This window comes from Protomyctophum parallelum, assembly GCF_964188405.1.
Source record: "Protomyctophum parallelum genome assembly, chromosome: 19".
In the NCBI taxonomy this organism is placed as follows: Eukaryota; Metazoa; Chordata; class Actinopteri; order Myctophiformes; family Myctophidae; genus Protomyctophum; species Protomyctophum parallelum.
Genome location: NC_139717.1, coordinates 11,743,575 through 11,766,750, shown reverse-complemented (window position 1 = coordinate 11,766,750; position 23,176 = coordinate 11,743,575). Strand labels below are relative to the sequence as shown.

At 42.2% G+C, this 23,176-nt stretch overlaps 1 protein-coding gene across 1 annotated transcript in view; it reads right to left on the bottom strand.

Annotated features, from left to right (window-relative positions):
* Positions 1–16,692: 16,692 nt before the first annotated feature.
* Positions 16,693–23,176, bottom strand: part of kcnk3a (potassium channel, subfamily K, member 3a) — a 59,407-nt gene continuing 52,923 nt past the window's right edge. Inside the window, exons 4-6 of the mRNA XM_083789967.1 lie at positions 22,790–22,981; positions 22,072–22,233; positions 16,693–19,811 (exon numbers count right to left, since the gene is read on the bottom strand). Of these exons, the coding sequence (XP_083646093.1) occupies positions 19,554–19,811; positions 22,072–22,233; positions 22,790–22,981 (612 nt within the window). The 3' untranslated portion in view covers positions 16,693–19,553. The remainder of the gene's footprint in view (positions 19,812–22,071; positions 22,234–22,789; positions 22,982–23,176) is intronic.

Below are 23,176 nucleotides of genomic sequence, written 5' to 3'. Positions count from 1 at the left end.
GCCCTCTTTCTTTCTTTCTTTCTTTCTTTCTTTCTTTGGTCCAACCAAATAGTTGATGCATTCAAATGTGGCTGTATCCAACAAAAATGTTGTGCCTTTGAAAAGTGTAGGTTTTTTTGTCAACAACAAATAAATAAAATAATAATGGAATGGTGCATGAACCCACACCACTACTGTGTCAGGTAGGTCTATGATGGACACAATAATGGTGGTCTGTGGTCCCCAGGTTACTCTTAGTCAGGATGATGGTCCCTGGTTCAAAATCAGTTGAAAACCCCTGGTCTAGTGGCACTGTGAAGTGGATGCAGTTCCTCCTTATAAACAGTGATTTATATATAGGCTACTGCATGTGCCATAGGTCAAATCAACAAGTTAGGCCCCATTGACAATTTCAAATGAGCCTGAATATATTCGTTTTTCTAAATAGATGGATATATTAAAGGTCAGGTCAGGTGAGAGAGCATCAAGCTGTTAAATCATTTATTGGACAGTGATACACATGCTTTTGGATAAGATAGGTACTACAAACAGATAGGACAAACAGAAAATATGAAACGCTGCTGTGCAGAATCATTTTTGAGATATAACCTGCTTCAAATTAACAGTAGATGGCACCAAAGATCAAGCGTCCTTTATGTTCTTGTTCAGAGCATTGATGCTCTTGCTCACACTTTCTTACTGTAACACAGATTGCCACATTCAGTGGATTCTCCATAATCTCCAGCTCCATTAGTTCTTTTTAGGAATACTTTTTAAATAATACCCACGTTTTTCACCAATTTTGCCCCCCTATGATAGGGCCCCCCCATGATATCTATTTTGCGTTTTTTTGTGAAAAGTCGTGATAAAGAAGAGTACCTCAAGTTGCCATGTATTGCTGTACTTCAATATATTTTGATGAGAAATATTTTTCATGGAATATTTTACATTGGGTAAAATATAACCGTATTTAGTGATGGTGTGACAAAATGTATGTTTAGTGTTCTAGGGTTAAGAACATCTAATACACGTTTTACCCATTGAGTAGTACTAGTGTACTTAAGAACCTTTGTATGATCTATCTGCAGTATACACTTTACTTGAGTATATATATTGTCTGTGGGGAGGCAGTGGCCAAGGGGCGGGATCGAACCGCAAGGTTCCCAGTTCGATCCCAGGCTCCCGCCTGTGGAGTTAGTGTCGAAGTGTCCTTCAGCAAGACCATGTTTTCTCCCCTGTCCATCTGTCACGGGCTGATGTCTGTGAGTAGCTAAATCTCCTGCACCATTGATCTTTTTCTTCAAAACAATGTTTTACTACTCCTACTACTCCTAGATTATTCAGACTCCATTCCATTTGGCTATGACTAGTTTGACTACCTTCCAAATTTCATGGGCCCAGAGTAGGCAACCCGGTCTGGTGGAGACCTGTGATTAGTTTTCTTTATTTCATTTAATATTACTCCACTACATTTCAAATACTTTTTTTGACTCTGCTATACCCTGGGGCCCCAAACCTACATCATATAATATGAATAAGCCACTTAAGCTTTATATATATATATATATTTAGAAAATGGCATATTTACAAGCTCACAAGTTCACTATCTTTAAAAAAAAGCAATATAAACAACATAATAATCCTTCTCTGCTGATGTTTGTGAACAACTGTTTGTCTGAACCATCTGTGACGAGCATAAATAAATCACGAGTGCAGGCTGACGTCATGATTTAGCACTGAATGACCTGGAGTGTGGGGGGGGGGGGGGGGGGGGGGGGAGAGAGAGAGAGAGAGAGAGACAAAAGGTCAAACAAGATCAGATGTGTAGACAGAGGTTGATGGGAAAGTTGTGTCTTTTTAAGCTACATCCATACTCCATCGGAGGAGGACTGTGTCATTTGCTGACAAGAAACAATCAAAACGGCCCAGGCCGTAGCGTAACGGTCTGGGCACCGGACTGGTGATCCAGTCGCGGTGTGCTGCGGGTTCGACTCCCGGACCCGACACGGCCTTTACCGCATGTCATCCCCCCATCTCTCTCCCGTTTCCTGTCAGCCTACTTTCTATCCCTTAAAAAATCAATAAAAAGGCGTAAGCCGCAAAAAATATCTTAAAAAAAAAAGAAAAAAAGAAAAAGAAACAATCAAAACTAATGCTTGGAATGCGTTCAGAATCATGCATAACCCCTAGTTTGATATGTCACATGCTACTGTACTTAAAGCATCATTCAAATTTGAACTCCCCAGGCGTGGTACCCGGGGCCCATACATGGCCCCTGGTGTGACTATTGTCATGACAGACCCCTGAACAGTGTTAATGCCAAGCCTGGAGCTGTACTACACACTCATTCTCACCCACACACACGCAAGTCACGCACGCACACACGTACGCACGGCACACACACCCCTGCACGCACGCACGCAAGAACTGATTTTATATATGCCATTTTTGTGTGTGGCTGGCTGCCTGCCTGGGTGGGTATGAGCACGAAAATAGCATGGTTGTTTTTTACCTAACACACACACAAACATACACGCACATATTAACTATATAATGATTTCGGGTGTGCCAGTACAGTACAGTGACAGCACAGTACAGTACAGTAGAGGTAACTGTCATTTCTCAACCCTTTCGGACGTGGGGCGGCTCGCCAGAGGTTCTGGGGACCCCCACATGGTAACTCTGTCATTTCTCTACCGTTTCGGACATGTGGTGGCTCGCCGGAACCGGGCCGGCACCCTGGCCATTGTCCTGAGGGTCTGGAACTTCCGAGGACCCACCGGGGACCCCCACACGGAGTTGCACCACTCACTGGGGACCCCCACACGGAGTTGCACCACTCACTTCACACGGGTGTGATTTTTACCCTTTTTCTGCATGTGCTACATTTAACCGTCTACTTAGTTGTGCATGAGTGTCGTGCACCAATATAGCAGATCTACAAGTCCATAATGCGTCACACAGCATTATGTGTTATTTTTGGTAACAAGTATAAATCAGGCACAACTCCAACCCTAATCCCTATAGACATAACCTATAAATACCTAATCCTAATCATGACTCCAACCTCAATCGTGCAATGGTGGAAAAAGTACTCACATGCTTTAATTAAGTAAAAGTGTAGGTTCAGGCATGCCCAATCAGAAGTAACAATACTGCAATGTAGAACTAAATTCCGGAATTCAAAATTAGTACAAAAGTATTGGTATCAAAAGTACAAAGTACTCATTGTGCAGAATGTTTCATTTCAACTTTTCAAATGTTTAAACATCATTTGAAAAAAGCAGATCTACAAGCTCACAATGTGTCGCATCGTGACACATTGTGAGCTTGTAGTGAACTTATTTCATTGTTTTCAAATAAATGTAGTGGAGTAAAACTACAATATTTGCCTCTGAGATGTAGAGGAGTAGAAGTAAAAGTACTGGAAATTGGAAATACTCAAGTAAGTACAAATACCTCAGAATTGTACTTAAGTACAGTACTTAAGTTACTTTGCACCAGTGGCATAGTGTAATACATGCACGCACAGCGCTTCAGGTAAAATGCTTTGTGTTGGCTGTGCTGTGTTGGATGGAAATGCCATTGACAAGCTTTCATACAGTAATCCTTTGGAGAATATAATGTCAACAACGGCCGTGTATCTTTGTCATAATAATTCTGTGTTATTTGCGAGCTGTGAGGAGGGCTTTAGTGTATTCCTGGATGCCCTTTCAATGCTGTTTGCATATTCATAACTCTGTCACTGCTAATGTTTCTAATCTCAGGTGCTTGTTAACATGCCGAGTGCTGGGAGGACAACGTGATGACATTAAATTTGTCCTTTTTATATAATGTGTGGAGGTCAACGGCATGCTTGTACTACTGCTGAACGGGTGACATAGAACAGTTAATCAAACTAATTGATTTAATCAAATATATATATATATATATATATATATATATATATATATATAGACAGTTTAAGGAAAAAAAACTAACAAGAAACAAACAGTAATGTTGCTATATCAGTGGTGCTCAAAATATTTCATGTAAAGGACCCCCAAAATTACATGTATTTAGCCACCAACTGCCAGAAGCAAAATATTTGTTCCAGAGACCCCCAGAAGCAAAGATGTTCACTTAAAATAATATAATATAATATAATATAAAAATGTACAAAAGAAATTGTGAAAAGAGCAGATGTAAAACCTCACAATATGTTTTATATATTTCAATATGTCAATTCCAATCTTAATCTGGTCGCCCGCCAACCTTAACGCATGTCGGACCAATGACGTAAAAAAAAAAAGTGTATGCACCCCATCAATCACTCAACTGTCAATCACTCAACTGTCACCTCCACGAAGTGATTTAACATTTATGTCAGGGGTCTGTATCCATATTTGATCATGTCCAAATGGTCTAAATGGTGAATTCACCTCATTCAGTCTTAAAGCTTCGATCTTGGACTTATTTGAATGATATGATATAACTAGTACACCTGTATGGTAGAGTAATACAATATTACAACAATATATTATGTAAAGTGAATTGTACTGTACTGTACGCTAGCGTTAAGTGTGTTAATACAATATAACTATAGTATACATCTGTATGGTAGAGTATGTTAATACAATATGCAGTGGTTGGACACGCACGCACGCACACACATAAACACACTCACTTTTGTTGTATATTCAGTACACTGTAATGACCAATATTCTGTACTGTACTGCACTGGTGTGCAAAAAATCCCACACAATTGGAATGCAATATCATCAGATGTTTTAGTGTTTGTATCTTATGTTATATTTCGGTATTGAGAACCAGTGTCCAGATTGTGATACATTTCTGTAAGAACCCTATGCTTTTAATTTCTGGGCATAGAGGACGGGAAAAACTAGCGCTGGAAACCAACGCCGACTTCCTATTGGTTCACCAACCGATGAGCCCGCCTCCCCTCTGCCTTGTTCCCCTCCTCCTCCTCTACTCCCCAGTAGAACGCAGTGGAGAACACAACACTGTCGAGCGGCGGCCCTCTGCACTGTTATTGGTTAGCGAAATACAAGGTTCTTTCTTTCTTTAGTATTTCAGTGGTATATCGGTACCAGTTGTCTTGCAAAAGTAGCAAAAACTACTTGCAGATCAGCTATTTATGTCCGCTTATAATAACACGCCCCAAAAAAGAGAGGCCAGGTTGAAAGTTAAGTGTGTGAGTGGGTTTTTATAAATATTGAACCAATGAAAATTATGAACGAGCGCTTGAGATCGATCGGATAGTAGATCGCTCGTCCCAAAACAGTCACCCCGAGGGGCGTCCATCTGGTGGAACTGCTCATTCCTAAACGTAACCTATAAACAATATGCTTAAACTGTTAAATCTAACCTTATTCCTAACCTTAACCTCAGTAAAGATGTGACAAAACCTAACCCCTTTTACCCTTGTGACTAATGAAAAACTACATTGGATCCATTGGAACACACATTTCTTTTTTCCCCCCATTAGTAAGTAACGGATTTTGTAGATAAAAGCTTCATTTCTGCCTGCCAGCGACAAAAGGGTAGTGCTCATCATCTTTTCAGCCGGTCGTGACGGAGCTATCATCCGTCCCTAGGACCACTCCACGCTCCATCTCTGTGCTCGTTTCATTTCAATTACACTCGTGCACACATAGGGCCATGGTGAGCACGGTGTCGCTGTCGGGTGGAAACCCTGTATGTCCAAAAGTGTTACTTTTCAGAAAATTTAAAAGGGAAAACAAAACTTAAACTGTGTTCCGATGGATATACTGTAGAGAGTCGCTAGATCTTGCTATCTCATATACTCATAATTATTTTTTAATATTTACAAAACCCACTGTGTTATTTTTCTAATTATGACAATTTGTATTTATTCTGCTATTATCAGTGTTGGGCAGTAACAAGTTACTATAGTAATTTATTACTGTAATATTATTAGTTTACCCAGTAACGGGTAAAGTAAGGTATTACTCTGCCAAAACTGTAATATTATACCATATTATTTTGTAAACAATAGCACATATTACATATTACTTGTTGGCTACTGTTTGAAATCATTTAATTTAAAAGGTCATGGGAGATTGTTGTTTTATTTTATTGCCTTTTTGGCTGATTGGTGACTCTTATTATTATTATTATTATTGTTCAAAACAATTGGATTGAGTTCTAAAAGAACTGCGGGAACTGCGGGTGGGGGGGGGGGCAAAAGTAACATGTAATATAATATGAAATATAATATATGTAATATACTATTGTTACTTTTTTAAGGAGTAACATGTAATAAGTAACATATTACTCTCTTGAATAATATTGCCCAACACGACAGCACTACCGACTGTGCCACCGTGCTCCCAGTGCCATGATTCTTTCCAGTTTTTGAGGTGACACATTGGTATGGTTATGTGCAATGATGTCTTCCCTTTGTAGGGTTTCTTCCTGGAGGCTGAAACCTTGACAGTCAAACGTGCCAATGAAAGAAACGGAAAAAATCAGCGCACTCCATCTTTAAAACTGGCAAAATAGCAGATATTCAATGAGTTGCATAGTGACGGGATGTGAGCTTGTAGATCGGCATTTTTCCTATATTATGTGTAACACTGTAGTATGACATAGTACTAGGCCATTCATTTACGGTAAAACCCCCCCAAAAAAACAATGAAATATGGAGATACAATGTTTGTTCCGGACAGCAGTGATAGCCTTCAGCATGGCCCTACAGGAAGGTTGTATGATGATAGCAAGCATAATGTTGTATAATTCAGCCTGGGTCCAAGCCTCCCCCCCCCCCCCCCCCCCCCCCCTCCTCCTCCTCCTCCGTGCACTGGTTCAAGCACACACAAGCCAGGCATTGGTTATGCAAGCTCAGTGTGTCCTCAATGTCCCCATTCGGCCCGGCAGCCAAGCAGCCTGACGACAGTGGTGGAAAAAAGTAACGTTTATCAATACTAAGTAAAAGTCTGAAATTCAAAATTGACTTGAGTTCACTTGAGTAAAAGTACAAAAGTATTGGCATCAGCATGTACTTAAATTACCAAAAGTAGAAGTACTCAATATGCAGAATGCCCCATATTTCAAGTTTTCAAATGTATAAAAAAAAAAAGCTGATCTACAAGCTCACAATGCGTCACGCATTGTGAGCTTGTAGATCGGCTACTGTATGCTTTAATAATAATCAAAATCTACAAAGTAACTGGCAACTAAAGTTTCCAAATAAATGTAGTGGAGTAAAAGTACAATATTTGGATCTGAGATGTATGGAGTAGAAGTAAAAGTATTGGAAATTGGAAATACTCAAGTAAAGTATACAAATACCTCAACATTGTACTGTACAGTGGTGGAAAAAGTACTCCAATTGTGTACTTAAAGGACGACTTCACCCATTTTCAACCTATCTTCATTATAATTGGTTATATCCCCCCCCCCTCTAATGGCTGGTTGGAATCCATCTCCTTTCTTGGAAATGTAGACTGTCTGATAGGCCTATATGTTTCATTAGGAGTTAACTATGGAATCGTGCATTTCCCGTCAGTGTGTGTGTTGGTTGGTTGGTTGGTCGGGCACGTGACATCATCAAGGATGGAGCACGTGTTCCCTCCACGCACTACGTCCGGCCGGGGAAACAAAGCACCTTGGACTCCTCAAGCATAGGAGGAATGAGGTCAGTCCGCTGCCCCCCCAGGTTGGCAGAGCATGTGTAGCGGATTACATTAGATAATTGACAGAAATGGGTTGCAAAATCATGGGATAAAAAAAAGGGGGGGGGGGGTGCACGTGACATCATCAGGGATGGAGATCCCTGATGATGTCACATGCATGTCATCAATATTGTCCAGCAACTCTACATCTGACCTCAAACCTTCATATATGGAGCTGACCTAGGTTCTGACATTCCATTATGTTGATCCTTCCCCATCCATCCTTCCTCTTCGATGTCTCCCTTTTGACTGTACCTGTCCATTTAAACTCTAGACGAGCCTGCCCCAAAGTTATTAGTGCAGCCGGCGAAAACTAGAGTTCTCACTGGGCGCGAAAATTAAGATCTTACCCCCCATGCCAAAGCACCAGCGCTCGCCCCGCAGTCTGCTGTCACCCAGGGGGATATGTTGATCTGAACCCCCCCATTCCAAAGCGCCAGCGCTCGCCCAGCATTCTGCTGTCACCCAGGCGGATGCGTGCACGCAACCTCGCCCTTTAGGGTTGGGTCGCCCTCAGGCGTCTTACTGGTTTCATCATGTTTGATAATATCACAATATCACAAAACTATTTTGTCGAGATCTGTCAAATGTCTAAATTTTCATGTGTGTGGTTAAGGAATTGAACCCTGCATCTCTAGAGTATCAGTGAGCAGGCCTTGAAGCCTGACTGTTTTGTGTGAATAAAGTGTTATTTTGCCAAATGTGTATGATGGTAGAAAATGTTAAACAATATTCCTATTCGGTCTTCGTGCTCTTCTATTGACACATTTTGACCTTTGACAAAAGAAACATTTCTGGTTTGACAAACACATAAAGATCAAAATGTATTTTCCTCCCCTGAGCAAGCAGGCATGCAGGGCCAGGCTTTATTAACTTATTAAAACATGCGTTTACAGCATGAGACTTGCATAATGCAGAAGTAGCTTTAATGGGGCATGCACTAACGGATTTATTAATGACGCTTTTCTTGCAGTTATTATTGGAAGCCTTGATCATTAGCAGAGTTATTGGTGATGAGCATGTAATTCACTCTCTGATGGCTCGTCTGTATCTTCTTCCAAATTTGTCCTCTCTCCCCCTGTCATCACACCACGCGTGCCTCCCTGACTCTCTTCCACAAGTGTGGCTAAGGCCTCACTCACACCTTTCGATCTAGCATACAACATTGATGCATGCTAGATGTAAGTGTCATGGCCGCCCCAATGCATTTCCAATGGAAGTCACATGGTTTGATACAACATTTTGGACTACAAGCTGTTGTATGGCTTTCGGCTGTGTTTCGACTGCCCCCCTCCCCCTCATACAACACAAATGTTGTGTCAAACCATGTGACTCCCATTGGAAATGTATGTATCACACCCTTTGTATACAACAAGCATACATCAGTCTGTTGCGAAGGTGTGAGTGAGGCCTTAGTGTGTGCAGTGGTGGAAAGGAACAAAGTACATTTACTCAAGTAGGCTACTATACTGTACTTCGCTGTGGTTCTCAAACTTTTAAATGACAAGGACCCAATCTGCATGGTAGAATACGTATGTTAATGTAGGGTGGTTGCATTTGGTCTTGAGTCTTGACACCGCCACTGGTTGAAAGGTGGTACAGCTGCTTGAAGGTCACAATTCTATTTCTCCCCTGAGCAAGCAGGCAGGCTCAGTGTTAAAAAAAAAGATGTCATCCCCTAGCTGTGTATAGCCGTAGGGTAGAACAGAAACGATACAGAGGCTAAAGCTTCAAGTGAATATATACCTGATTACTTCCAGCGTCACTGGTGGCGTGAGATGGTTTAATCTCATACGTGGCCTGGTTATCTAACCGCTGAGAGGCAGGGCAGACACAGCCACGGCATGGTGGGACCTCGGACACTTTTCCTCCCAGATCTGGGAGGGGACAGCTAATCATAAGTGACATGAGCGCAGGCAGCGCTGCCGTCTTGATGCTAATGCGTGCTGAAGTCTCAAACCGCACTCAGTGCTTTATAGTAAAAAAAATAAAAGAAGGAAAAAAAGGGAGAAAAAAGGGGCCACAATCGCGCCATCATGGTGCAACCAAGGTTGCCTGAGAGCTATATTCTACTGATTTCCAGAGAATCGGAGAGTAAATAGGATCTGTTGAATGGGGAATTTCTACTGAAACAACATTATTATGTTAAATACTGCAGCATCTGCACCGTGTGTGTGTGTGTGTGTGTGTGTGTGTGTGTGTGTGTGTGTGTGTGTGTGTGCGTGTGCGTGTGCGCGTGCGTGCGTGCGTGCGTGCGTGCGTGCGTGCGTGTGCGCGCGCGTGCACGGAATACCAAATCACTGTGTATTCTGTATTGCAGTGTTTTAGACCCTGTTTCAAGCTCTACATTTACAATAACTGTAGGCTATGCAAGCTGCACAACGGTCATCAAGACAAGTTTACACAGTCAAATCCTTACAGGTCCATTTGGTTTCCACTTGTACACTATTCTGAGTTACATTAACACTGTCATAGATGTTAGTGTGTGGGCCTCTAATATACAAGAAACCTGTTTCTAACTGTTCATATTGGCATGCCTATAGGTTGACTGGAAGAAGATCTTTGGACTCGAAAGTTAAACGAGAACATCTCTCTCATATTTTCCAGTGAAAGTAATCAAATAATTAATATAATAGAAAACAGTTTTTTGCTCTGAATTGAAACTGATGTCCTTTTGAAATGCCAGGTGGTTCATGCGTTTTATCGTCCATCTGTTGGTAGAGCTAGCCTGCTGTATTACATTAACTGTGTTAGATCAACTGTCCATTTATCTGCATCTGTTCTGACCGTGTAAGTACAGTAAGTACGTATACGCACAGACCCTGCAACAACTGCTGCATCCTCTCAACCTTGTTCAAATGTGTCCATTATTTATCTGCATCTGTTTTGTGTACAGTGTGGTCCGGGTCCCCCTGGGGGTCCTTTGAGGCGGTTCCAGGGGGTCCCCAGCTACATTTGGTTATAATAGTCAACACTATTTTATACTTTGGCTGTTCGAAATCTGTATGTAGATATTACACTAGTACTGTTTTGACCGCGACGGAGGCGTGGCTTCCACTAGTATTGTATGTACGGAATTTGCCAATCTGTGCTATTACACCATGTTTGGTTGAGATCGGGTTTGACATTATTTACGATTCTGTGTTATTGGGTTACAATTCGGACGGGGCTGAGTCGGCTCTATCGAACTTCGCAACGTTCGACACGGCAACTCACACTCTGTTGTGTCTCCTGTGGCTCAAGTTGGGTAGAGACGGCGCCCCCTCCGTCACGGTCCAAGGGGAGGATTTCAGTGTCGTATGTAAAGATTTTGGGGGTTTTCTAGGCATGTATACCTAATTGCCGATCGTGTTTGGGTGAGACCGGGTTGAGATTAGACGGTAATAGACGTGTGAGTGTGCGCGCGCATGCGTGTGTGTTCGTGAATGCATGTACCATAGCAGTGTGTGAGCGCAGCAGGGTCAGGGTTATGTAAAATGTCTAATGTACGACCATCACGTACAGTAAGACTCCGCCTCCCCAGGACCTGTGCTGCTGCTCCATGCATCACTTGCATTTTGAAGTCTTAAAATAACCACGTCCGTCACAACACATCAGAGCCGCTGGCCGCTCCAAGGCGGCGCACGCCATCGCTGTGTGAACGGCAGAGGCACGCAAGGTGGAAACGGGCTTATACCGGCAGTGGTGGAAAAATGACTAATTATACATTTTTATTTATTTAAGTAAAAATAACAATACTGCAATTTAGGAATACTACACGCTACGTAAACTTCCAGGTACTCAAAGTCATAAATAAATAAAATAAAGGCGAAAGCCACAAATAAATGCATTAAAAAAAAAGAAAGGCCCCTTTTCCAACCCCACCTGAGGTTTGGGCACTGATGACGTTTTTAACCCCTTTTCTATCCAATTTAGTCGTAATTATCTCCTCCCCTTCTGTGTGTTGTCACTGCTTTGTTGTATGACTCACCTGCCAGTGAGGAGCCCCCACCGGGAGGATGTAGAGCCTCCGTCTAACGGTCCCTGCAGGTGACAAGTGATGCACCAACCCGTATGACTGCAGATGACCCCCCCCCCCCCCCTCCCATTGTGTACTTATATGCTCAACAGACCCGGATACACGCCCAAGCCCAACTTGTGCTCTCTTTTTCTTTTTCTTTCACTGAGCCAATAGAGCCAGCCTGCTTGCTTTGGGGAGAAATGAGCAAAATAGCATAAATAACATTGATCATCCCCTCAGCAACAATTTGTTTGTTATATCAGTTTCACCCACTGAGCAATTGTCGGCTATTAGGTCTAAAACCGGGCTATAACTGGTCCTAAACTGAAAGGTTTTTTTAGCAGTCTAGGCTTAGGTTAGACGTTGATTAGCTGTTCTTAAATGTCTATAATATAGACCGTCTATATATAGCTGCCAGTGCCTATAGACCACTAAAAACCTTAAATTTTTAGACCAGTTATAACCCATTTTTAGACGGCCATTTAGACGTATTTTAGACGTCTAATAGCCTGAAACATGCTCGGTGAGTCACTAGTTTGGGTTCCTGAGAGACAAAACATTTATCTTTTGTGTCTGGAGATTAAAAATCACACCCGTGTGAAGTGAGGGGCGCTAATACCTCCATGAACCACCTCCATGAACATCCTGCAGTTCTAGCTTTGGCCAGTAGGTTAGGGCGGCTTCAACGTTGGCCAGTCGCTCTGGGGGCCTGGTTACTACCCTGCTTTTTCAATGCAAAATGCCAACATGGATGCCATGTGAATATGGTTTATATATGCACATCTTTGGCTACACTAGTCGCACAGTGGCTGGGAAAAAATCAAAACAGTGTTGTTATGAACCAAGTCAAGCAGACTGAGGCGCATCAGGCCGTCCTGCTAGCAGAGCAAGTTGCCGTTTTAAGTAGAGCGGAAGACAGCGTTGTGGGGATTGCTGTCATATCCAGGTGGGACTGTGATGCCAAGTTACATAATACATTGTTATCATGGTGACAGGGGTCATGTGCTGACCATGTTTATGGAATGTGGCAGTAAGCCTTTCCCAAAAGAGATCATATACATACTGAGCGAAAACAGTAAATAGCAACCACCATATTGTCGCTGTATGAATGAATGAGTGAATGAATCTTTATTACAGGATTATAAGACACCAACAACATAAATAGACAATATCACTTTCACTTCCCACACAGAAGCTACACAAAGTATTTGATAAAAACTAAATCAGAACGGATATAAACAAAAAAATAAAAAATACATCACATATTTATGTATGTCAAAATCTTGGACATTTTATCTCCAAATTAATAATAAAAATAAACACTTTTGGACTCTATAAGTGTTTCCTTTTTATTATTAATGAATTAAAAAACACTGGGAGGTGTTGTGAGCTTGAAGATATTGTAGCTTGTATCTATTTTCACCACTTTTGTGCGACACTTGGAGTACGGAGACATTAGCCTGGCTAAGGCTATGGAGACATGAGGTTTCTGCCCGGCAGCAGCGATTATAATATATTTCATATAATATATCGTACCTGTCGGGTGGAAACCTAGTTGCACGTTCAAAACCGTTCCTTGTGAGCTTGCAGATCTGCCATTTCACTTTTGTGCGACACTCGTGTGTGTCAAAATAAAACAAAAGTTGAAATACGGAGGTACGAGACTTCACACACACTTTTACTACCACAATGTCTGTGCTGCCTTATAAGCAGTGTGCAGGCTCAGGGATGTACTGTATCTACTCCATTATTTAGGTCATAAATCCCATTCTATTCAGTATCTATAGCTCCAGATGATCAGCGTGCCATGCCGCCCCTACATCTTCCACATTTTTCAGGCTGAGGACATTAGCTGAGAGAGAGTGACAAAGTAGGGACCCCCGCAAAATATTGCAGTATCTTGTATAAAATTGTGTTGCAGTCGCAGACTACTCAGTTGACCGCATTCACGTGAAGAGCACAGTGTGACCCCACAGATCCAAGACAGTACACAGGCATAGTCGTGTGGAAGGTTATGTCGACTGTGACAAAGGCCATCGTAAGTGCTGTCTGCGGTTTAGAACCCTATAGTAGAAAGCTATTTGAGCTGTGTGTGCGTGTGCGTGTGTGTGTGTGTGTGTGTGACTGTGTGTGTGTCTGTGTGTAATACCAAATCACATTTTGTGTGTGCACGCGCTCGTGCGTGCGCGGCCAGGCAGAATACACAGCAGCAGATGCTGAATCCATGGGAAGGCAGAACAACAACACAGTGAAAGTATACTTTGTCGGATGGAACAGTTCACTGTCCTTGAGATGTTGAAGGTAATGGCTGGATGCCACTACCTGTTATGGTGCTTTCCCTCCGCATGGCTCCGCAGCTCAACTCTACTCCGCTCACTTTACTTTGTGTTCCACAGCTGATAAAACCCCCTCAATGTATGGACATCATGTCGGTGGTAGGAGAGTGCTAAAGCAGTGGTTTTCAAACATCTTCATGTCAAGGACCGCCAAATGAATATGTATTTGGCCGTGGACCCCCATTTTGAAAACATGTTGTGCCAGTTACCCCTGTAAATATTTCCTAAATTAGTTCAAATCTTTCACAAGTTTACAAGATTAGTCAAATTCTTTCAAAAATAGCCGATCTACAAGGCAGGCTGCAAGTGGAAAGGAATTGGTGTACATTTCGTTCATCCTTTGTTCTGGCTGAAATAAGACGGGACACATATGCAGTCAATCATACGTTTGTTTTTATTTAGAAAATTTGATTAACAAATGGCGGAATGATAATTTCAACCCATGGTTGGCGCAGTCTTTATAACAAGATGAAATGGTGTACCCCAGAAATAGTTTCGTCAATCCAGCGAGTCATTTTGGTGGTGTTACATTTGAAGTGTATATTATTCTATATTATTATTGTTAACAATGCCGCAGGTCTTGGCTTTAGTCCAGCACTCAAAAGTGTTATATTTGTTGAAAGTATTTCTAAAAAAATATATAACGCAGCAGCCGTATTTTACATAACAATAGGTAGACGAGTACAACCAGCTGGGGCCAGATTTACAGTAGTAGGGGCCCTCGGGCTAGACAAAATTTCAGGGCCCCCCTCGGCCGTGCAGCGTGCAATTTGGCTGCATGGCTGAATTTTTTGGGGGATATTTTAATTTATTCTTTAATTTCGGGGTACCCAGCCCCCCAAAAGAGACAGACAGACAGACAGATATGGTGGACTTTAGACTACAGGCTTTCCACAGCTACCCCACAGCACAGCAGGCACTGTCTGCAGTGCACACAGCAGAGCAGAAGCTCTCAATGTTTTAACCATAATACAACTAAATATACAATAACTAAACACAAATCTCACTTGAATTGGATTGCAATACTTTTCAATTTCACTTTTTACCATTACCTTTATTAAAAAAGGCTGCAGCCCACCCTAGCCCAATGGTAAATCTGGCCCTGAGTACAACTATGATTCTCTTGTGTCAACCAAATCGTGTGTACAGACACAGACAGGGCTTAAAGTTCTCAGTCCTGGGGACGGATTTCAGTCCTGAGGATTTCATAGGGGTTATTTAATGAGATCAGTGCAGATTTGCAAAAAGTAATTTTCAGTCTTGGGGTTCTTTTTGGCTTTAAGCCCTTCACAGACTCCAATATGTAAGCTATGGATGGTTGGCCGGACTCGCCCCATTAACCCTGTCCCTATCCGCATGCCAAGCCACGTTGTTGGACTAATGCACAGTCGGAATTATGGTTGGATCCCATTCAAACTGGCTTTATATTAAAGTGTATTTGAATCATGTTCATTTTACTCCATTCGTCAAATGCACACTGCACGTTGTATTGTATATAAATGTAACCGTTTAGTTAAAGTCACACCATGTAACATCCATTTTAGTAGTCTGACACTTCTGGTAGCTCCGTTAGCGCTGTTAGAACTGCGATTCCCAGAATGCAGTAAAAACAAAACTAAAAACTAAAACTACAAAAACACAGAAGTACAGCTTCAAAATGAATGCTGCGGGGGCCCTATAGCGCTGAGGATATTTTAGAAAGCAACAGCGTCATCACAAATGGTGTGTATTAACTTTAAAATACATAAATAAATATATTCCTGTTGGGGCAGCGCCAGCAGACACTCACAACTAAAATAGTGTTTAGAGAAGTTGTCAAAAACACAGTATGTGGAATATTATTGTGAAGACCGCCAGTCCAAGATCAGATTAAAAATGTTTAACTGAACACGCAGAAATACCTTCAATTAACACTCCTGATTGGCTGTTTGTGGAAACTTTAAACTTGATTCATTGTAATGCACGCCTACAAGCTCACATCGTGTCACGACACTTTGCAAGCGTTTAGAGTTACAATTTCTGTACAGAACAGTAGAGTATAAATGTATTATTACAGCCGAAAAAGGTCAGTAGTCAGTCAACATGAAAACATGACCTTAAAGTGGCACTATGTACATTTTTGTAAATTAATAAAACTAGCCCATACCCATGAGGGAATATGACATACCCAATCTTTACCTCTCGCTTCCTCATTTGCATCTGCCACTTATATATAATGTGTGTCCCCTGTGGCACACCCGTTACGCGATGCTCAGCCAATCACATCTGTATGCTAGAGAATGTTGATACAATACAACTTATTCAATTGGGGTGCTTGTATTTTGTCTCCCTGCTCTTCTATTGAGGCATTTAGATTGTGTCAAAGGTCGTGTCTCACCTAGACACAGCTGACACCAATTCCGACCTGATGGTCAAGATGCAATGTCTCCCCTGAGCAAGCAGGCAGGCTCTATCAACTCAACGGTAAAAATGTCAGCACTTGCACAGGAAAACGGCTTCAAATCCGGGGTAGAAGAGGAAAGTTACATAGTGACCCATTCTGGGCGGGAACCCCTTTTGGTGTTAGCATTATGTTATGCTTTAGCTATTTTTGAAAAATCAAAGAACGACTGACATAGAAACACAGCTTTTTCAGAAAACTGTCAGGATGTAGAAGACATTTTTAGAATCTGATCTCAGGTCAGAATGGGTTAAGTGAAGTGACAAAACGGAGACACGGCAGACTAAAACAACACAGCTACTCTACTACTGTTAATTCAATGACTAACACGATGATCATTCAAGTGACAATACCCAAACGGAACAAAGTCTAACAATGATGCCAACATAGCAACTGCGTAATGATCTCGATTGGCTGAATTAAGTGCATTAAGGTGGAGCTGGAGCAGTGATGGGGACACGGGTGCCTTAGTAATAAGGCGTGAACAATTCTGAATCAAAGAAATAATTGCATGAATGTGTTTAGTCAAAGATCCCAAACTGACATCACCAAAAAAAATGAAGAAATAATTAGGGCATATAATTTACATAACAAAAAGTGTTTCCATAAATTATTATTTCACTATAGTGCACTGGTTGTCAGTGCGTTAAAGTATAATATAATAATCTTCTAAAGTGCAGCAGTGAATGAGATAAGACAATAATATGCACAAAGTGAGCTCACATGCTCTAAGTAAAATTTGTAAAATATTGTTGTGCTATATGAAAATTACATCAAACAAACATCAAATAGGCAGTACATGAAAGTAATTTCATACGCAGGAAAGAAAGAAAAAATGCTGAAAATAAATCCACAGTGAATTGTATAAAACAGTAAGGTCTGAAATGGGGTCGGCCAGGTGGTCCGGTGGATGTTCACCTGTGAGTGTAGTGTCACAGGAACCCCGTAACATATGTGTGTTGTTAAGAAAGAGACACTGAAGCCCGTTTCTATACTCCTTCCCGTGCCGAAAGTAGCTGATCTGTAGATCTGCGTACGATGACAAATTGTGAACAGGGCTTGACTGAGCCTGCATGGCCCTGCTCTCACTGAAACATGGACCACTGGACATTCTTCCACAAACAGAACGTGAATTGGATGAACAAACATTTGACTTTGAACAAACTGAAATTCTGCCAGAGACACACAGGAAAACAGACTGAGCCTCTGTTCAATACTTTCATTGGAAAAATAGGAGGCATTTCTCATTAACAACTGTAATAATACAACTGTCCAAAGATATACTGTATATACATTTTCTTTTCATTCTGGTAAGCGTAACACTTACGGCTAGAGATCCCTTTTGAATCTATAGACAAAATAAAGTTATTTTATTTCCTCCGGTGAAGATTATACACATTTTATATTATATACTTACACTCCTTCCATCCTACATAAAAAAGTCTCTCACAGTATAAAATATCCTAATATTTGAACAATGTACATAATGTCAGTCCCGTGACAAAAGGGTCAGAGAGCCCAGAAATTGAAATCACCCATATGAATTCAGAAATATTGTATGAATTCAGAAGTATCTTACGAATTCCGAAATCGCCCATGTTAATTTCCGATATCACCCTTTCCAAAATCACCTACGAATTCCGAAATCACCTGTATTAATTCAGGAATCAATGATGAATTCCGAGGGGTAGAACTTTAGTGTTGCTGAACAACACCTTCATACTACAAACTACAGACTATAAATGAGGGTTAACTCTATTATTATTCAGCTGTGTGTGCTATCGGTTTTCTTTAACATATTTAAAAAACTATACAAATAATCCGAAAGGATCCAAGTTGGAAATTCATACATATCGTACCTATTGTACCCATCCATCCGTCTGTTATGCCCATATATGCAGATTTCTGTATCCGTCTGTCGGCGTCCCTCTTATGCCCATATATGGAGTTCCGTGTCAGGCATGCCCCAAATATGGAATCTAGACCAGCATATGATGTCAGTACTATGATGTCATATTGAAAACATCAGTGTTTTTCATAATGTGGGGTTTTGAAGATTTAAGGTCCTTGCAGACTGAGCACGTTTTTCGGGAAAACGGCGGGAAAACGCTGCTACAAATCGAAAAACGCAGCAGTGTGCAGGGACCTTTATCAATGTTTTTTTTTTTTTAGATCAACTGATCTAAAAGAACTGATATACATCACACCCTTGGGTTCTTGGCGATATGCCCATATATGAGAATGCCCTTATATAGGCATATATCAGCAGTTCTGGACAAGCAGAACTGCTGTTATATACTACATATATCAGTTGCATTGTGGTTCTGAACAACCGGCAATCTGACCAATCGACACCAGGCTCTGCACCCCCCCCTCCCCGGCCGGGTCCTCTCGCAACGCGCAGGCCGAGTTTGAAGTTGATTGGCCGGACGGTTCTCGTGATATGCGAGCTACCGGCGACGTAGTGAACATAGCAGCTTTGATAGTTTCGCTATTTTTGACCATTTCTGAAAAAGCTTTGAAAAAATATAAAATAAGGCTTAAGTGATTAAAACCAAGAGAAGACGTTCCCAGACATGCCCAGGCGATATTTAGTCTCATATCGCAATAATCGACATAATAATGGATATGTCGCCCAGCCCCATGGCTACAGTGAAGACCAGGAGTACAGGCAGCCTGGGGTGATCGGTACCACAAAGAGGAACACCTGCATCTTTGGTCCGTTATCTGGAGTTCTGTTTCCACGATGCTAGCTGATCAACGTAGCACGGTAGCTTCCCTGGACCACCACGATGGTCAATCCAATTTTGTTCACCGCTCAGTCCTCCCGTACCTCAAGATCACTGATTCTAGTAAATGATCAACGTTGGGCCCTTAATTGGGGTCCGAAGGGAATCTGAAGGTACGAATGGAGGGTTTGTATACCACTCGTACCATCTCAAGAGTTAAACGAACACTTAGGATTGTACATTGTAGCTCCAGGCTTTCCGAGACATCATCTATCAAATGGGGGTGGGTCCGTCCGTGGCCTGAAGCATATCAAACTGGGTGGTCTTTGAAATTCCGGTGGGGGGGAAAAAGGCTGGAAGGACCACCGCCCCTTAGATGGAGCTGCGGCGCTTGTTGAGTCCCCTGAAGGCGTTGGTGCTCTGCAGGCCGGTGGACACGGAGCTGATGGTGGAGTGGTGCTGCTGCATGCTGCTGTAGACGCAGCCGTTGGAGTGCGCCGGGTTGGAGAAGGCCTCGCCCTGCTCCATGAAGTTCTCCGACGACGTGGGGATGATCATGGGGATGGAGTACTGCAGCTTCTCCTGGCTCTTGTACCACAGGCACGAGCACATGGACTGGAAGTGGAGAACCTGCGAGGAAACGGAGGTGGAAAAAGGGCTCAAATGTTTTACTTCTGTAGACGTACCAATACTGTCTGCAACGTAGAAATATAATTACAAGTAAAACAATTACAATGTATCGCATCGCGACACATTGTGAACTTGTGGATCGGCTATTTTCAAATGGCCAAAATGTATATTGGGCTGAAGTGGCTAGGCCTACTGCATGTTTTGTAATAATAATCTACAAAGAAACTAGTAACTAAGTTTTTAAAGAAATGTAGTGGAGTAAAATAATACTATTTGCCTCTGTGATGTAGTGGAAGTATTGAAAATTGAGTACAAATACCTCCAAATTGTACTTAAGTACAGTACTTAAGTAAATGTACTTAGTTACTTTCCACCACTGGCACTGGGGACAATGATAGATGTGTCTACCCCTCCCCAAAATTGGGAAATACTTTTACAATAGACTTAAGGTTGTCTTTGTGCCAGGGAAACAATTACATCTAGCCATGAAGAATTATGATGAGGCACTCCATAGGGGCGGCGGTGGCTCAGGGGTAGAGTGCCTGGATGGTAACCGTGAGGTTGCCAGTTCGAACCCGGGCTCCCCCAGAGTTACTGTCGAAGTGTCCTTGAGCAAGACACTGAACCCCTAATTGCTCCCGATGTGCTAGTTGGTGCCTTGCATGGTTTCCGCTGCCATCGGTGTATGAATGTGTGTGTGAATGGGTGAATGTAATGCACAATCTCTGTAAAGCGCCTTGGATAAAGGCGCTATATAAATGCACCATTTACCATTTACCATTTTAGTCACTTGGCTCGTTCAATAGTAGCTCTGAAGTCATGCCCTATGTGGGGTTGGCGAAAGGGCCTTTCTGTGTGGAGTTTGCATGTTCTCCCTGTGTCCCCTAGGGTAGATACTAATAGGGATGCACCCATGTATCGGCCGATATTTGCCGTCAATATCAGCATTGGCAAATAAAACTGACATTAATCGATGGCAGTAGCTGATATTTAGTATGTATAGTATACATTTTGCGTTGGCTATGTTGGTATTGAAGATGTAATTGTTTCCAAAAGGGGGAAATTAAAACAATAAAAACAAAATAAACTTATATCGGTATCCGTATCGGCTATTGGCTAAATTGGTATCGGCCAAGAATATCCATATCGGTGCATCCCTAGTAGGTACCCTTACAAAAAAACATGCAGTAATCCTGGTCACTACTGTCGGTCAGCCTGATGGAGGGGAAAGGAACTGGTTGGAATAACATGTTACTTCCACGTGCTACGTCCAACCGGGGAAACTCCCCACTGTCAGGCGATAAGAAGCGGCCTGCTCACTCCTCAGGTATTGAAGGAAGCATGTTCAGTTCAGGGCTCTCCCCAGATTGGCAGAGGGAGAGTAGCGACCCGGATTGCAATTGCCACCGGGCAAAAAATGGGTTACAAAATCGAGGGATGAAAAAAAGTAAAAAAAATTGCTCTGAACAGTTTGTTGTGACATGGTCACTGCGTGTATTCATTATTTACTTTGTCCTGCATAATGCAAGCATTGTTGTGGGTGTTTACTATTATTTATTATTATTACATGGCTTGGTTGAATGCTTGATTCTGATTGTTAAATCGCTGAATTCAGCGGTGTGTTATTTCTTGATAACAGACCGCTCCGCTCTATAACAGACTGCTGCCTAATCAAACCCTATGAGCACCAGCTGCGCGGCTGCGCCCCGCTTGATTTACTGCTGTTAATAACATGACAGCCATGTAAACACACACACACACTGTGACACACAATTTCATTTACAGCTAAACATTGCTCTAAATTTTTTTTTTAACATTTGAGCGAGAAATAGACAAAGCAGTACCCGAAAATGGATTTGATCAACTCAGTTTTCCGACAGTGCTCCAGCCCTGCAGCTGGGCAGACGCAGCCAGCGCAAACTTATGGAATTGTTGTTGTGTTTTGGGCAAATTTATTAATTTATGTATTTTTATGTAATAAACGGGATAATATATGGCTAGGTGGTCATTAATATCTGGCTAGGTGGTCATTGTCAGGATATAATTCACTTTCAGGGTGATTAAACTCCCTGTGAATTATCTCCCGACAATGACTACCTAGCCAGATATTATCCCTTACATTTTGTTCATTATCACCGGTGTTTCTTTTGTGCGTGATGCCTTTTACCCCAGCTGTATCTACAGTAGTTTCTCTTGCACTGTAACTGTATCTTACTGTAAGCTGCCTTTTGGCAGCCCTGCGTTTCCACGAGGGTCTCACCTCGGCGTAAACGTTCCGCAGGCCCCGGCTGGCTCCTCCTCCGCCGCTGTCCGCCGCCCCTCCCCCTCCACCGATGCACCCTGCGGCGCCGGAGCGCGTGGAGGCCGGCGAGGCTGGGTCCGCCTCGCACAGCCGCTGGTGCTGCCCGCACGCCGCCGCCGCCTGCTGGGGGGTCACGGTTATTACACCAATCGTCTAATCGCAATTATTTTGTCACAATTGAAAAAAGTTTTTTAGTAATTGTATCAATTAAAGTATGAAATTGATACAAAAATGCCACTCATTTCTTAACCCATTCTGACCTGAGTCGTTCTTCGATTTTTCAAAAATAGCAGACCTACAAGCTCGTAGCGCGCCACTCGGTGGCGCGCTATGAGCTTGTAGATCTGCTATTTTTCAATAGCTAAAGCATAATATGATGCCAACACCAAAATGGGTGCCCGTTCAGAATGGGTTAATAATCATTAATAATAATAATTCAGTTCAGTCAGATAAGATAAGATCAGATTTATTATAGAATGAGAACACAAGTGTGCATATAATATTTTATCTTGGCGTTTTTATTACGAATTCTAAAAGCCAAATGGATATGTGACTTCTATTCTATTCCTAACTCTTCATTACCAATGCCAAAAAACAACAATTAAATCGTTGATCACAATTATTTCTGTGACAATGAATAAACTTAAATGTGTAATTAATTGTGACTGCCCCCTACCGCCTGGCCGTTGTTGCGCTGCTGCTGTAGCCGGGCGCGCTGCTCTGCGTCGCGCTTCTCGTCCTCGGAGTTCATGGTCATGAAGCGCAGCACCACCAGGTTGAGGAAGGCGCCGATCACCGTCAGGCCCGTCAGGATGTAGATGAAGCTGAACGCCACGTACTGCGGCTTGTTCTGTAGCGCGTGCGGCTTCTGCAAAGCGGGCAAAATATATTATTAAATATTTTTTTACTTGACCCATTCTGACCTGAGATCAGATTCATACGAGGTTTCCACTGGACACACACTGGTCTGATTAACCCATTCTGACCTGAGATCAGATTCTAAAAATGTCAGTCGTTCTTCGATTTTTCAAAAATAGCAGACCTACAAGCTCGTAGCGCGCCA